The sequence below is a fragment of the Miniopterus schreibersii genome, assembly GCF_964146895.1.
Source record: "Miniopterus schreibersii genome assembly, chromosome: 2".
Classification (NCBI taxonomy): domain Eukaryota; kingdom Metazoa; phylum Chordata; class Mammalia; order Chiroptera; family Miniopteridae; genus Miniopterus; species Miniopterus schreibersii.
The window spans coordinates 141,784,494-141,797,034 of NC_138102.1; the positions used below are offsets into that span (position 1 = coordinate 141,784,494).

General features: G+C 43.5%; 1 protein-coding gene and 1 pseudogene across 2 annotated transcripts in view; one reads left to right on the forward strand and one right to left on the reverse strand.

Annotated features, from left to right (window-relative positions):
* The window catches only part of SLC4A8 (solute carrier family 4 member 8), a 71,542-nt gene extending 68,361 nt beyond the window's left edge, over window positions 1-3,181 (reverse strand). Inside the window, exon 1 of the mRNA XM_081127125.1 lies at window positions 3,083-3,181. Coding sequence (XP_080983251.1) covers window positions 3,083-3,127 — 45 coding nt within the window. The 5' untranslated portion in view covers window positions 3,128-3,181. The remainder of the gene's footprint in view (window positions 1-3,082) is intronic.
* LOC308552552 (thioredoxin-dependent peroxide reductase, mitochondrial pseudogene) lies at window positions 3,126-12,123 on the forward strand (annotated as a pseudogene). The gene is made up of 2 exons: window positions 3,126-3,354; window positions 11,461-12,123. The product of its transcript is annotated as a thioredoxin-dependent peroxide reductase, mitochondrial pseudogene (transcript).
* The last annotated feature ends 418 nt before the right edge of the window (window positions 12,124-12,541 follow it).

Genomic DNA, 12,541 nt, shown 5'->3' on the forward strand with positions numbered 1-12,541 from the left:
TATATTCCATAAGTAAGGGGTGGGAGAACTAACAGAACTTGGTGGGTGTCATGAGCAGAGAAGACGAGTGATGAATTCTGATGGTGATATGAAGCTTGAAGGTTAAAATGGGATATTTTGGAGAGGGGAGGAAAGATTTTCCAGCTGGGAACACCTGGGCAAAGACAGGACAGCACAGAAGGGAGTGCTTTTGTGTAATTGAGCAATGGCATCTGTTGCCCTGTGCTGATTCTGACAAGGCCGTGAGCTCCTTAAGGAGAGGCACACTGGCGTTGGCTATGGAAGAATCATTCATTTACTCATGTAACTAAGCACCTATATTATACCTAGCACTGTGGTAGATGAAAATACTTTGTGCCTGGTCCCTGCCCTCATGAGGCTTCTATTTGAAAATAAACATAAAGGCAAAACAAGAACACTTCAGATAAATTATATGTGCTATTAAGAAAACAAAACAGGATCATATGAAAGGGGGTGACTTCAGTTAAAGGTCAAGGAAAGGCACTCTTAGGAGATGACACTTGAGTAATAAGAAGACTAGGTAGAAAAATGTCCTAGGCAGAGGTAACAACACGAACAAAGGTCCTGAAGCATAAAGGTGCTTGCCATATTGAAGAAACAGAAAGCCAGTGTTAGGGGTGCATGGTGAGAGGGTGGAAGAGAGGCAGTCAGGGAGGGTGGTCAAGGCCTTGATCACTTTAAAGCTTGGTAGGCCACGATAAGGAGTTTGGATTTTATTCTAAAATGCACTGGGAAGCCATTAAAAGGTTTCAAGATAGGATATGACATAATCTGATTTGTGTTTTTAAAAGCTCCCTCTGGCTGCCATGTTTAAAGTAGAATGGCAAGAGAAAAGGCAGAGGGAATCATTAGAAGGCTAGTGCAATAGTCCAAAGCAGAGAAAACAACACAGACTTATGATATTTAGATGTGAGGTCTGGAATCTCTCTGTTTACATAAGTTATACAATCTCCTCATTTTGTAAGGTCTGTCTCCCTTCCACACAGCCTACTTGGCACATAGGAGGCTTAACTGGTAATTTTCAGTTGGCTGACTGCGTCTCCCACAAATCAGCCCCATTTACTTTCCTCCTTCCACCCTCATTTCTTCTCCTGCCTATGTACACGTTCCCTTATGTCCAATACCTGACTCAGCCTTCACAAGGTCCTACTGTTCCCACTCCATTCCTTTTCTTCTCATCCCACCACCCATGGAAGTTTCATGAACTAGATGTAAAGGAGACAATTATTTTCTATCCTATCTCAGAAGCACTCTGGAATTATCAATTTCACAGAATACTAATAGAAGCCTAAGGGTTATTATGACCTTGACAATATAACCTGTACACATTCTGCAATTAAGGACACTGTCTCCTCACATTCGTTCCAGCCTGTTCTCCCCACTGCAGCCAGAGAAATCTTTTTAATAGGAAAATCTGGTCATGATCTCATTGGCTCCCTTTCTTTCTCTAGCTCATTCTCTCTCTCTCTCTCTCTTTCTCTCTCTCTCTCTCTCTCTCCTTTTGCTCCCCACTTAAATCCTTTTAGTGGCTTCCCCTTGTTCCTCAGAGAAATACCAACTTCCTCAGCATGGGTTACAAAGGCCCAGAGTACATCTCACACCATTCCCCTCATTTGCTCTCTGTGGCTCTAGCCACACTGGCCCTCTTTCGAGTCTTGTAGCCAGATGTGCCTCCTTCTGCCACAGAACCTTTGCATATGGTGTTCTCTTTGTCTCCAAGGCCCTTTGAGCTCCCTCTTCCCTCAAGTGACACATTCTTTAGATTTTTGTCCATATTTTGTCTGTCTTTCAAAGTACTTATCACAGTTTATAATACGTTTACTTGTGTGGTAATCCCCACCTCCCCAACACACACACACACACACACACACACGATAGGAAGCACCAGAGGGCAAGGACATTGCCTATTTCTGTTCATCACTGTATTCCAAATATAGAGTGAATACACTTAGTAGGCCTTAACAGGATTAGATAAGAAATTTTTTTTCCACAAACTTGGAGTAATTTCCCTGCCTCCTTACAGCAACCATCCCTGGTGTCAATGTGGCACTTGTTTCCAAGACCCATCATCCTTCCCAAGAAGGTCCATCATTTTCTTCACCGCAGCCCACTTCAGACTTGACCCTCCTTCAATCAATCCCTTTTCCTAGAGCAGTAACTATACCACCTGATTGCACAGGAGGGGAGGGGGGGAGGGGGGCTTAGAGAATTCAGCGAGGTGCCACTCACATACTGGTTGTTACACAGTAAACATCATTTCACAAAGCCCTTCCCCAAATAGCACCTTGTTTTGTCCTCAAACCAACCCTACCAGGTAAGGGGAGCAGCTGTTACCATCCCCGTTTTCCTAGATGGGGGGAACTGAGGTTAAAAGAGGCAAGTGACTTACTCAAGGTCGCCAAGTCTGTGTGAGGTAGATGTAGACGTGCACCTACGGACTCTGACACCGAGTCCAATGCTTTTCCTTGCACTCGCCACCCCAGCATTTGGGTTACCAGTCACTTCAACCCGGTTTCCTCACTCCCTTAAATAAACACTGCTCCTGACTCCTCAGCACTTCCCCAGCCCACTCCTGCTTCCCCACCCACAGCTAGTCGGGTGTCTGCGCAGCGGGGTGGTCGGAGTCAGAAAGCTGGACGCACTACAAGGGTCTGATCGCAACCTCCAGTCTTTCCAGCTTTTCCTGAAACCCCCAGAAACAACACAAAGAGGAGACCTGCTCCACCACAGGACGGCCCCTCGCTACCCTTTCTCCCACGTTCCAGCTCCACGCGGCGAGGCCCGAAGCCGGCCTCTCCCCCCACAGGGCGGACCCGGGAGAACCGCGGTCGCCGCCGCGCGCGGGACGCGGCCACCCTCCGCCCGCTCGGGGTCGGCCCAAGGTCACCCTCCCGCAGCCCCGGCCCGACGCCCAGCCTCCCGGAGCGCCCCCTGGTGTCCCGGGATGGCCGGCCCTCGCCCTCAGGGAGTGGCCCGAGGAGCCCAGCTTGGGGGCAGGGGCAGGAAGGTGGGCAGAGGATGAGGAGGCTGAGCCCGGGGAGGGGCGGGAGGCGGGCCCTACCTGATAGCGGAGGACGCCGTCCGGCTCGCTACTCCCGACGGGCATGGCGGCGCCGAGCAAGGTCTCGCCCGCGGGTTCCAGGCCGAGCGCCGGCAGCCCGTGCCCTCGGGTCGGATCTGAGCCGCTCGCCCCAACGGCGACCCCTACCCTACAGCCAACGGTCAACCATCTACCTCCGCCGCCTCCACCGCCACCGGCCCGCGAGGCATCGCCGCCGCCAATCAGCAAGCGGCCTGTGCAGCCAATCAGGGCGCGGAGCACGGGAGGACGCCGTCCGGCGGTACCCTGGGCTACCGGGAGGGGGGGGGAGCAGCCCGCGGAGCCCAGGTTGCCGTGGAAACCGCCTCCCTCCCTTCAGAGGCCCCTGAGCTTGAAGGTCCTTCCCACTGCTTGTTAGAAAATGAAAATCTCGTGCTTCTATTTGCAGCTGCCCTGACCCTTGGGAAGTGGGAAAGTGTAGGTTTTGTCTCTTCTGATTTTATTCCTTGCATGCTTTTTAAGTTCTGGGGAAACGTCACTTGGGGATTGCAGAAGGAAGTAATTGAGGATGAGGGCCTTCTAAAATTACTTGTCAATCTCTGAGCTAGTGGCCACATTAAAGAGCATTAAAGATAAGCAGACTGGCAGTGATCCTATCCCCTCCACAGACTCACTATGATTTAGGTCTCCTCCCTGGGTCTCAGGGTGGCAGCAAAAAACACAGAGTTGAGCTGAAGATGATTGTTGAAGTAATTCCACAAAAATGCTTCCAACTTTTCCGAGAAATAATCTAAGGCAAATTATTTCTTAATAACAAGAGCTACTGATCTAAGACACGTTTAGAAAATCATGAGTAATACATTCAATTTGATTTGGGTTTTAAAGGAAAGGGAAGCTGGCCATAATCCGACCAATCCTCTGTTCCCAAGAAGAGGGAATGAGCCTTTTTCTTTGTATGTACTATCACATCAGACTGTAGATAAGTCACATTAGAACAAAAAGACCTGTTGCAAATCATTCTCATTCTCCAAAGAAGCTACACTTGAGGACCATAGTCAGGAACATGTTAAAGTTTCAACCCCTGCGTACCACCCCTTGCATTGTCCCTGAAATGTGAAACGAGGTTGTGCTTCAGTGTAACTGAGGCAGAACCGTATTGGTCCTGTTTCTGAGTCTTACCATTCATTGCCACAGTCTCTTTCATTTTCTTCACTAACCCTGTCCTTTGACTCTGACATTCACCCCATCTTTTCCCATCAAAATCTTAACCTTTCCTCAAAGTCAGTCTCTTTTTTTTAATTGAATTTATTGGGGCAACATTGCTTAATAAAATTATAAAATTATATAGATGTCAGGTGCAAAATTCTATAACACATCATCTGTATATTATATTGTGTGTATATTACCATTTCTCCATCACCATTTACTCCCCCCCCCCCCAATACCCTTCTTTACTTCTCCCTGCTTCCATCTGGCAATCACCAAGTTGTTGTCTACGTCCATGTTTGTTTTTTGCTTAATCCCTTCACCTTTTTTGCCCAGCCCCACAAACCCCTCCCCTCTGACTGCTGAGAGTCTATCCTCTATCTATGAGTCTGTTTCTATTTTGTTTGTTAGTTTATTTTGTTCATTAGATTCCACATATGAGTGAAATAACATGGTACTTGTCTTCCTCTGACTGGCTTATTTCACATAGCATAATGCTCTCCATTTATGCTGTTACAAAGAGTAAGATATCATTCCTTTTTATAGCAGAGCAGTATTCCATTGTGTAATGTACCAGCTTTTTTATCCACTCATCTACTGATGGACACTTGGGCTACTTCCAAATCTCAGCTATTGTAAATAATGCTGCAATGAGCATAGGGGTGCGTATACTCTTTTGAATTAGTGTTTTAGGTTTCTTTGGATATATTCCCAGAAGTAGAATTGCTGGATCATAAGGTAGTTCCATTCTTAATTTTTTTGAGGAATCTCCACACTGTTTTCCACAGTGGCTGCACCAACAGTGCACAACGGTTCCCCTTTCTCCACATCCTCGACAACACTTGTTTGTTGATTTATTGATGATAGCAGTTCTGACAGGTGTGAGGTGATAACTCACTGTGGTTTTAATTTCCATTTCTCTGATGATAAGCATCTTTTCATCTTTCTATTGGCCATCTGTATGTCCTCTTTGGAAAAGTGTTTATTCAGGTCCTTTGCCCATCTTTTAATTGGATTGTTTATTGCTTTGGTATTGAGTTTTATAAGTTCTTTATAAATTTTGGAAATTAATCCCTTATCAGATATATCATTGGCAAATATGTTCTCCCATTCATTGGGTTGTCTTTTCATTTTATTGATGGTTTCCTTTGCCGTGCAAAAACTTTTTGGTTTGATGTAGTCCCATTTGGATTTTTTGGGTTTTTTTGTTTCCCTTGCCCAAGGCAATATATCTGAAAAATTATTGCTATAAGAAATGTCCAAGATTTTACTGCCTATGTTTTCTTCTAGGATTTTTATGGTTTCAAGTCTAACATTTAAGCCTTTAATCCATTTTGAGTTTATTCTTGTGTATGGTGTAAGAAGGTGGCCCAGTTTCATTTTTTTGCATGTATCTGTCCAATTTTCCCATCACCATTTTTGAATAGACTGTCTTCACCCCATTAATGTTCTTGCCTCCTTTGTCAAAGATTAATTGACCATAAAGGTGTGGGCTTATTTCTAGGCTCTCTGTTCTCTTCCATCAATCTATATGTCTCAAAGTCAACCCCAAAGGCCACCACTTCCAAGAAGCCTTTCTCATAGCAGTTACCATGCTGTGGTTATTTAATTACTTTAATTATATGTTGATTTTAACTTGCTCTAATATTGTAAATGTTTGAAGGCAATGGCTTTTTCTTACACCCTTCTATATACTCCACAGAGCTTCAAAGAATGCTGGGCACATAGAAAGTAGTTAGCAAATATATGTTTGAACACCTACTATTGACAGGCCCAAATGGCACAGAAGATGCAGAGAAATCTAAAATATAATACATATCTCCAAGGGGGTAACAATTTAATCAGAAACAGGATATACTGTATGTTTATATAATGACAAGATAATAGAACATAGAATAAGAACCCTATGAGTAATATAAACAACGAAGATTGTAAAAATTCAAAAGAGAAAATGATCTTTATGACTTGGAGCACTTTAGAAACATAACACAGAGGACATGGATTTGAGCTAAATCTGAAAATAGTTGAGCCAAGTAAGGGGAGTGAGCATAGCATCTTAACTCTTGGGCAAAGACATGGGCATTCATGGAAGAATGCATATGGCCCATTCAGGGTAACAATGATTTGGGCCAAAGTGGAAAGTTACAGAGAAGAGCTGTAGGGAGTAAAAACTATGCTAAAGAAAAGCTATGGCCAAATTATTGAGAGCTGGTTAATTAGTTCAGACTTTATTTTTCTCACATGATAGAAAGTAGAACACTGCAGTTTTAGAGAACACTTCCATGCATCAGGACCCAGGTTTAATGTTGTAAATACATTATGTCATTTAATATTCATTACATAGCCATTATCTCTCCATTTCACTGGTAAGAAAACTGAGACTCAGAGAAGTTTAGCAGCTTTCTCAAGGTTAAGCAGTCATTAAGCTGGGATTCAGTCATTTATTAATTCCAAACATATTTACTAAGAATCTATGTATTCAGCCCTGTGTTGGGTGTTGGGGAAACAGCAATAAGATAAACAGGGTCTTGCCCTCTTGAGCCTTACGATCTAGTGGGGGGAGAGTAAACAAGTAAACAAGATAATTACAGGTCATGATCACTTCTATGAAGTAAATAACAGGGTTATATGATAGAGAGTAATTGACATGGGGGTTGGGGAGAGCTACTTTAAATGGGGTGATCAGGGAGGACTTCTCTGAGGAGGTGAGGAGAGCTTCACCTGATGAGATGAGCCAAGGACAGGTCTGCCTGATTCTACTAGCTGTTTGTCTTTACGCAACATGTCCCATGTAAGTGGTACCATTGCCCAAATCTGCCATTAGGGGCAAGCCGTTTAGAGGAAGAAACCTGAGGCAAGGGGTCAGTTAGACTAGCTCTGGCAATGTAATTCAGGAGGGGCCAAGGATGGTGACCAAAGGAAAGATATGCCTACATTCCCCTCTCCCCAGAAAGACACCTCTCAGCCATGGGAGTGGGCTTGAGTGGGCAGCGCAGGGAGAGGATTGAGGAGGTAGAGGATTCCTGGGAGCTCTGATGCGTCTGATTTCCCTCCAGTTCAAACAAGAAACAAGTCAGAGCCTCTGGCCCTTGACTCCAGAGTCAAGAGCCCCATCTTCTGGTCTATTGTGCAAATTACAAGAGGAGCTAGGCCACAGAGGCGGCTTCTGAGGTGGCCTGAGGAGGCTGCCATCTGGGGCGCTGCAGCTTATAGGCTCTCCCCTCCCAGGGCTGATTTGGTCTCTCCTTCCCAAAGTCGCCGGGCTCCCTTGGCTCCAGGCTCCAGGTTCATAGCTTCTATTGCTCCCGACACTGCTTGGAAAAGTGTGAATATGCTGCTCTCAGCCTGCCCAGCAAGCTGGTGTTGGGGGAGCTGGAAGTCAGATATTCAGTCAAGGACACCACCTCACACTCTTAATTTTCTAAAGAAAGCAGAAAAAAACAAATAGCAGAACAGAACTCTGGGCCTTCTGAGGCCTGCACAGGATGCTTGGCCTAGAATGAGGCATAAAATTAAAAATACACGTAGAGCCAGAAACTACACACACACACACACACACACACCACATCAACAGGAAGGAATGAGGCATGCTACATGGATAACTTTAATTAATCCTTGCAACAATTCTATGAGGTATGTATGTTCTGTCATCCCATGTTATAGATGAGAAAATTGAAGACTGAGGCTTAGAGATATAAATTGCCCAGATCACACAGCCAGCACAGTTAATAAGTGGAGGCACTGGGCTCTGAGACCAAACGTATCTGACTCCAGGGCGCACACAGTTCACCACCTGCTGTCTCTCACGGGGCTGCCTGGGGCCTCCACCCTTCTCTAACTTTTACAGGCTCCACCCTCACTTCAGGGCTTCCCAATGTGGCTGTCCTTCCAGACTTCTGTCTCTAGATCCTTCTCTTCTCTAATACCAGTGGGGAGGGGGGGAGAAGCAGGCCTTGAATCCCCTGTAAAATATATGGACTCTCCTTTCAGATAAGTACACAAAAGCCCCAAATTTTGCATATAGTTATAAGGCTGTGTTCATAGCCTTCCCAGGGAGGCATCAGGCACCCTACATGCATTATCTTTAAATGTTGGCTGAGAAACATTGAAATTCTCTTAGTAAGAGACAAAAAGGCAAAAACACAAGAAACTCAAAACGTCTGAGAAAAATGTTCTCATATAGTAGCAACCAACTTTTCCTTCAAAAGCGTCTTAATTCCTCCATCAATTTACCATGTCCCTTCCCCTGTTTAAACTGTCCAAAGAGCCACCAGGGCAAAGGTTCTTGCCAATTCCCAGCTGCATCTCATACCTGATTTACTTTCTCCCACTTCCTCTTAATTACACCTCTAAACCCAAGAAAAGGTTGGTAGAAAAAAATGTCGAGATTCAAGGAAAGACTTAATTAGGGCTTGTTTGTGCAGTCGTCTGGGAGAATTTCCTGCGAAGGGAGGGCAGTGGGAAGGAGACACCATTCTTCATCAAGCTAAAAAGGTGACGCAGGTGCGTGATTTGCCTTCAGCCCTTGCCAAGTCACAGCACATCTAAAGAGGCTACAGAATACAATTTTCTTTGTGCGCAGCATGCCGCCAGCCTGGAACACTGCACATCACAGGGAAGAACAATGAAGCACCACAAAAGCTGACTCTTGACTGGGAAAACCAGTCCCCCTCCACTTGTCATCATCAACATTATCCATATAAATTCCTTATACTGGACTCACTCACATCTTATTCCAAACTAAGTAAGGCTGAACACAAGTAAAATAGCAAAAACCTACTTTCTGTCTTCTCTGGAGTCAAGATTGAGATCTTTGGACAGAGGCAGAGGTGGTGGGAAGGACCCATAGAAGGAATAGAACAAATCAGAAAAGTAGGCCTTGGATGTAAGATGCCATGGGACTTCCTGATCCAGGTGGGAAGCCGTTCTGGAACTTGGGAGAAATAGGTGTTAACCAGGAACGGCTTGCCAAGTCCTTGATGTCAGATCTGAACACATTTCTATTAATTAAATACACTTATCTTATCCATTTCTAACCCAACCTAGCCCTGCTTAGAAATCAGGTCTGTGTACAGTAGTTTCACTCTACATTTTATCTCCTTGCAGATAAGACCTCTTGAGCTTGTTATACTCAGTAGGCAAGTTCCTACTTTTAGCCAATAGGCCTGGGATATCCTTAAGGCAGCAGCAAATTCAGTACTCATATTTATATAACACTATATACTTATAACTACTTTATCACCTTATCTCATTTCCCTTCAAAGCGTCTGTAAATATACACAGAACATTTCATGGACTAGGAAGCTGAACTGTGGCTAGAATAGGGACTTGCCCAGGCCAATTAATAGCAGAGCTGGGTCAAGAACTACGGATGATTTCCATTTCATTGAGTAGCTTCCTAGAAATATATTCCATTCAGCCACTTCTTGCATAAAATTGAGTTGGTTTCAATGGGACAGTGAAAATATGAATTTCTTTTACAATTCACATGAACTCCTCATAGCAAAAACCTAGGGCTTCTCCTCTGTTACCCTTTCCTATCAGATGACAGTTTCATATAATTCCCACTTTGGAAAGCTTGTCAGTAATACCCAATCATTAGTTAACTTAACAAACTCTCATGAAGTTCTGAAAATAATTATTACTGCTCTTTGTCTCTGTAAGCACATTATCTGACACAGACATAAATTCAGCCCAACCTACTCTTATTCCCCATGAAACATCCCTTGAGGTCTTTCATTTTGCAGTTAAGAAGAATCAATTCAGACATTCAAGCTGGGGCAAAAAAGAATAGACATAGAATTTGAAGGTATTTCACTGATTTATCTTTTTTTACCTCTACTGTCAAATTGAAAAGGCCAGCCTCCTCTTTAAAGAAGACAACATTTCTCTGGTCCTTTCTTATAAAATAAAAAAAAGCATATCTGCTAGATTTACCAAGAATAGCCAGGAGCATGAGGCAGTCAGCCAATAAACACCAGAGGGAAAAAATCCAGCCTTAAGACAGAAACAGACACTATCAGTTTGTCATTAAAGTGCCATTACAATTTGATTATAATTACAGATCAGTTTGGATCTCTCCAGAATTTCTTATCCCTGTCCCCTAAAAATTATTAGAAAGGACTTAAAAGTCCTATAGACCAGTTTTCTATTCAACACAATTCCCCTCCACAGCATCCCCAAGAAGGGGCCATCCAAATTTCCCTGGATATTTCCAGTCATTGGGAACTCCCTGTTGAGTATAGGCCAGTAGTCCCATCCCTGGTTCACTTTGTCTTCTTGAAACTTCCACTCTTTATATCCCAAATGCTCCCCTCTATAGATCCTAAGGGAAGATCTGCTCTCTTTTCCACATGACTGCCCTTCAAATACTATAGCCAGTTATGATATCCTCTCTTGTTCTTGTCTTCCTGACAGGGCATGATCAGGATGGGATTACTGTCTTCAGCAAGCCCCCTGCATCCCTATGATTCTAGACTACCATGAGAACTTCCAGCAATGAAATACAGAATTTAAAAGGACTCCACCATGGTTATTTTCATATGTGATCATGGTTTGAGGTTAGTCCAAGGAGATGTATGCTGCAGTATTTAGGAGTAGAGTATCATGATGTCTACAATTCGTTTCAAATAATATAACAATATAGATATAGACATAGATATATGCCTAGATAGACACAGAGAAAAAGAAAGCAAATTTGGAAAGATGTTAACAATTGTGGAATCTAATGGAGGCTTTACAGATGTTTGTTGTGCTTGTTATACATCTATGTTTGAAACTTTTCATAATTAAGAGTTTAGAAATGGAGTTCGGGATTAAAGTGAAATAAAGACATTTTCAAAAACACAAATCATTGAACAAAAAAAGACCTCCATCAAACAGACAAATTCTCAGGCCAGTGAGCACTACTTCAGAACATCTCCTGCCCAAATAAGCTGGCCAAATGCCAAAAGTACAGATTGTCCCCAAACTATAAGAGTGAGGCCTAAAGCAAGATGACTCAGACAGTTTGAAAGATAGACAGAGAGACAGAGAGACAGAGAGAGGGGGAAAGGGAAGGAGGGAGAAGGGAAGTCATGACCTAAAGTGAGTCATGATCTGTCCTTCTGGTGAAACTGATTTCAGGGTAAAAGCATAGGCCCTGAAGATAGCAACCACAGAGGTTGCTCAACATGTGAGCGACACTCCTTGAGGCACCTCTGCCTCTGCAGCCCTAAGGCCTGCTGCTTCTCCAAGACCACACTTGACAAATGTATTGTGGTTTGCTTCCAGCTAAGCAAAAATTTGCCCTTAGCAAAATTCCTCATAACCATGCTCCTGCCACCACCCAGCATGAGCCCTATTTTAAGAGTAAAGCCATTGTCAATGGCGATTTCAAAGAACTAAGCCTGAATGATTTTAAGAGGAAATATTTGATGCTTTTCGCCTATCTTTTGAATTTCACCTTTGTGTGTCCTGCAGAAATTACTTTTAGTGACAAAGCCAATGAATGTCGTGATGTGGGCCATCTTGCTTGGATAAACACATGGAGGAAAAATGATGGTTTGGGCCCCATGAACATCACACTCTTGTCAGTTTTCACTAAACATTTTTTGAGACTACCGTGTGCTGTTAGAAGGTTCTGGTCTCACACTAAGAGGTCTCTTCATAATTCACCCTAATGCAGTCATGAAGCATTTGAGTGTCAATGATCTACCTGGGGGCCGAAATGTGGAAGAGTCCCTCTGGCTGGCGAAGACATTCCAGTTGTGGAAATCCACGGAGAAGTCTGCTCAGCAAACTGGACACCAGATTCCCCTACGATCAAGCCATATCTGACTGCTTCCAAAGAATACTTTGAGAAGGTAAATCAGTAGATCATCCCATGTACACCAACAGCTTTTCAAAAGAACCACAGTGGGCCCTCAGTTTTAACATTTCAAAGAGGATTATTATAGAAAGCAAAAAAACAGTTACACTTGCATTTGTAAATATTACTCTAAAAGTTTTGGTTTTGTAACGTTGACTAAGACTTTTTAAACATGGTTAGTTACTAACATGAGTCCTTTATAGTAACTTCTTGATGACCAGCTAGCTTTTAGAATGCTTAGTACATCTATTTCTTTGATCATGTTCTCAGTGGGAAACACTGTTCTTAGCCGTATTTGAGCCTTCATGTACACCACAGTAGTACCACAAGTATCAAAAGCTTCTGATCAAGGGTCCTGAAATTTTCTTCCCGATTCTCTCCATATTAAACTAAATTATCTTTTAAGGTAACAAAGATCATAGTGT